At 65.7% G+C, this 1,775-nt stretch overlaps 1 protein-coding gene across 1 annotated transcript; it reads right to left on the bottom strand.

The window, feature by feature from the left end:
* On the bottom strand, positions 1-1,523 carry EMD (emerin). The gene is made up of 6 exons (XM_006899975.1): positions 1,442-1,523; positions 1,248-1,355; positions 1,024-1,095; positions 813-946; positions 411-469; positions 1-325 (listed from the first exon to the last, which is right to left on the bottom strand). The coding sequence occupies exons 1-6, from the start codon at positions 1,521-1,523 to the stop codon at positions 1-3; spliced, it is 780 nt and encodes a 259-aa protein (XP_006900037.1).
* Between the last annotated feature and the right edge of the window lie 252 nt (positions 1,524-1,775).

Here is a 1,775-nt window from a genome sequence, read left to right as displayed (position 1 = left end):
TCAGGGATGCACCAAGAAGGGGTTGTCATCCTCCACCTGCATAGAGTAATAAACGAAGACCAGGAAAGCAGCGAAAACCAAAAACAGGAGCAACTGGCCCCAGAGTGGGACCTGGCGGTCCTGGCCCAGCCCGGCCCCCAGGAGCGGCTTTTCTGGCCGGATGGCACGGCGGGCAAGCCTCGAAGGTGGGGAGTACGAGACAGAAGCAGTGGAGGAGGCTGTGGGGTAATAGGGCTGGCCCAGTGTGGCCCTGACGGTGCTGGCAGCAGGGCGGTAGTGCGCGACATTCTGGTAGGTGCTGTCCTGGGTGTACGGTGGGCAGTCGCTGAGCAAAGGGCAAACACACAGGTCGGCTGGCGGCCCGGGTCAGGACCCTCCCTCCCGGCCCTGCAGGGCGCTCTGAGACTCACCTATCCTTGCCCTCTTCATCCCACGCTGTGAAAAGACTGTCTTCGCTGTCTCCGTGTGCCTGGAGGGGATGGCGAGGGGAGGGGGCGGGCTGGCGGGTGTCTGCCCTGCTACCCCTGGTCTAGATATCCCCGGGGTGTGGGCGTCCCCTAGCAAGCCCGTTTTCTCGCTCCACGCCTTTGCTAGGTGCCTGGCCTTCCTGTCCAGCGACTGTCCCTCCTGCCTGCGCCCAGGACTCGGACACACGTCCAGCCTAGACCAGGACAAGGTGCGCCTCGGCTCCAACTGTTCAGGGAGCCCTCCCTTGAAAGATCTCTCCCTGGGTGCCCCACCCAGTGGTCCCAACCCGTCCATCCAAACTCAGTTCTCATCACAACGTCCAGGGGTGCCCAGCAGCAGCTCACCTGATGGTGGAAGGTTTCAGAATCCGAGAGTGAAGCCACAGGCTCCCCAAAGTTTTTGGCTGATCCCACAGACTCGGGTTCCCCATAAGTCCTGGTGCTCATGTAACTCTCCTCGTAATAGTCGTCATTATAGCCTTGGGGAGAGGGTGCGGGGGCTCACATCCGCCCCTCACCTGCACCCCAATACGCGGGGTGCTCCTGCCCGCCTTACCTTTGCTCTGATAGAGCAGGGCGTCCTCCTTCTTGGGCAAATCGTACTTATCCGAGTCCGCTGCCGCTGAGTCTCCGATGGGGAACGAAAAGGGAACGGGAACGGGGCCAGTTGCCTTGGGGCCTCCCACCCTTCCGCCAGACGCCCCCGCCACACCCTCAAGACCCGGCCCCGGGCCCCGGCGGCGGCCTAGCTGCCAACGGCCTCGCTGCCAACGGCCTCACCAGAGAACCAAGAGGAGAACGACGAGCTGGACAGGTTCTGGGGCGAGAGCCTCCGCCGCTGGGTCTCGTACTCAAAGATCTTTTTCTCGTACAGCTTGCGAGTGGAGCCTAGCCAGACACAGGGGCGAGGCAAATCAGGGCCGCGGGCGGCGGCTGGGAACACAGGGGGACTCCCCACCCACCACCCCGCATACCCACGACGGGCCCATGTGGGATGTTGTATTGGCGCAGCACCGCCACCAGCTCCGTGTCTGACAAAACCGAGTAGTCGTCCATGGCGCGGCGGCACGGGGTCCGCACGGCGGCCGAGACGCGGGGCAGGCCGGCCGGGAGGAGGAGCACCAGCTGCCGCGGAGGCGGCGGGCAAGGAGCAGCGAGAGCGCCTCGGCAGCAGCCGCGCAGCCGCGTCACCACCTCAGCTCCGCGGGCTCCTGAGTGCGCGCGCGCGCGGCGGGGCGTGGGGGCCGCCGGGAGCGCAGCCGGAGCGGACCGGCCGGGACGTGGGTGCTGGAAGGCGCGAGGCGGGGC

Source organism: Elephantulus edwardii, unplaced genomic scaffold, assembly GCF_000299155.1.
Source record: "Elephantulus edwardii isolate Elephantulus edwardi_28Jun2011 unplaced genomic scaffold, EleEdw1.0 scaffold00269, whole genome shotgun sequence".
Classification (NCBI taxonomy): Eukaryota; Metazoa; Chordata; class Mammalia; order Macroscelidea; family Macroscelididae; genus Elephantulus; species Elephantulus edwardii.
The sequence above is the reverse complement of the archived record's forward strand: the minus strand, read 5'-3'. Positions and strand labels throughout refer to the sequence as shown.

Excerpts from the sequence above, each read along its gene's own strand:
- EMD (XM_006899975.1), bottom strand. The coding sequence starts at position 1,523 with ATGGACGACTACTCGGTTTTGTCAGACACGGAGCTGGTGGCGGTGCTG. Across the intron at positions 1,356-1,441 it reads CCCACATGGGCCCGTCGTGG|GCTCCACTCGCAAGCTGTAC; the intron begins GTATGCGGGGTG and ends GTGTCTGGCTAG. Across the intron at positions 947-1,023 it reads CCTGCTCTATCAGAGCAAAG|GCTATAATGACGACTATTAC; the intron begins GTAAGGCGGGCA and ends CCTCTCCCCAAG.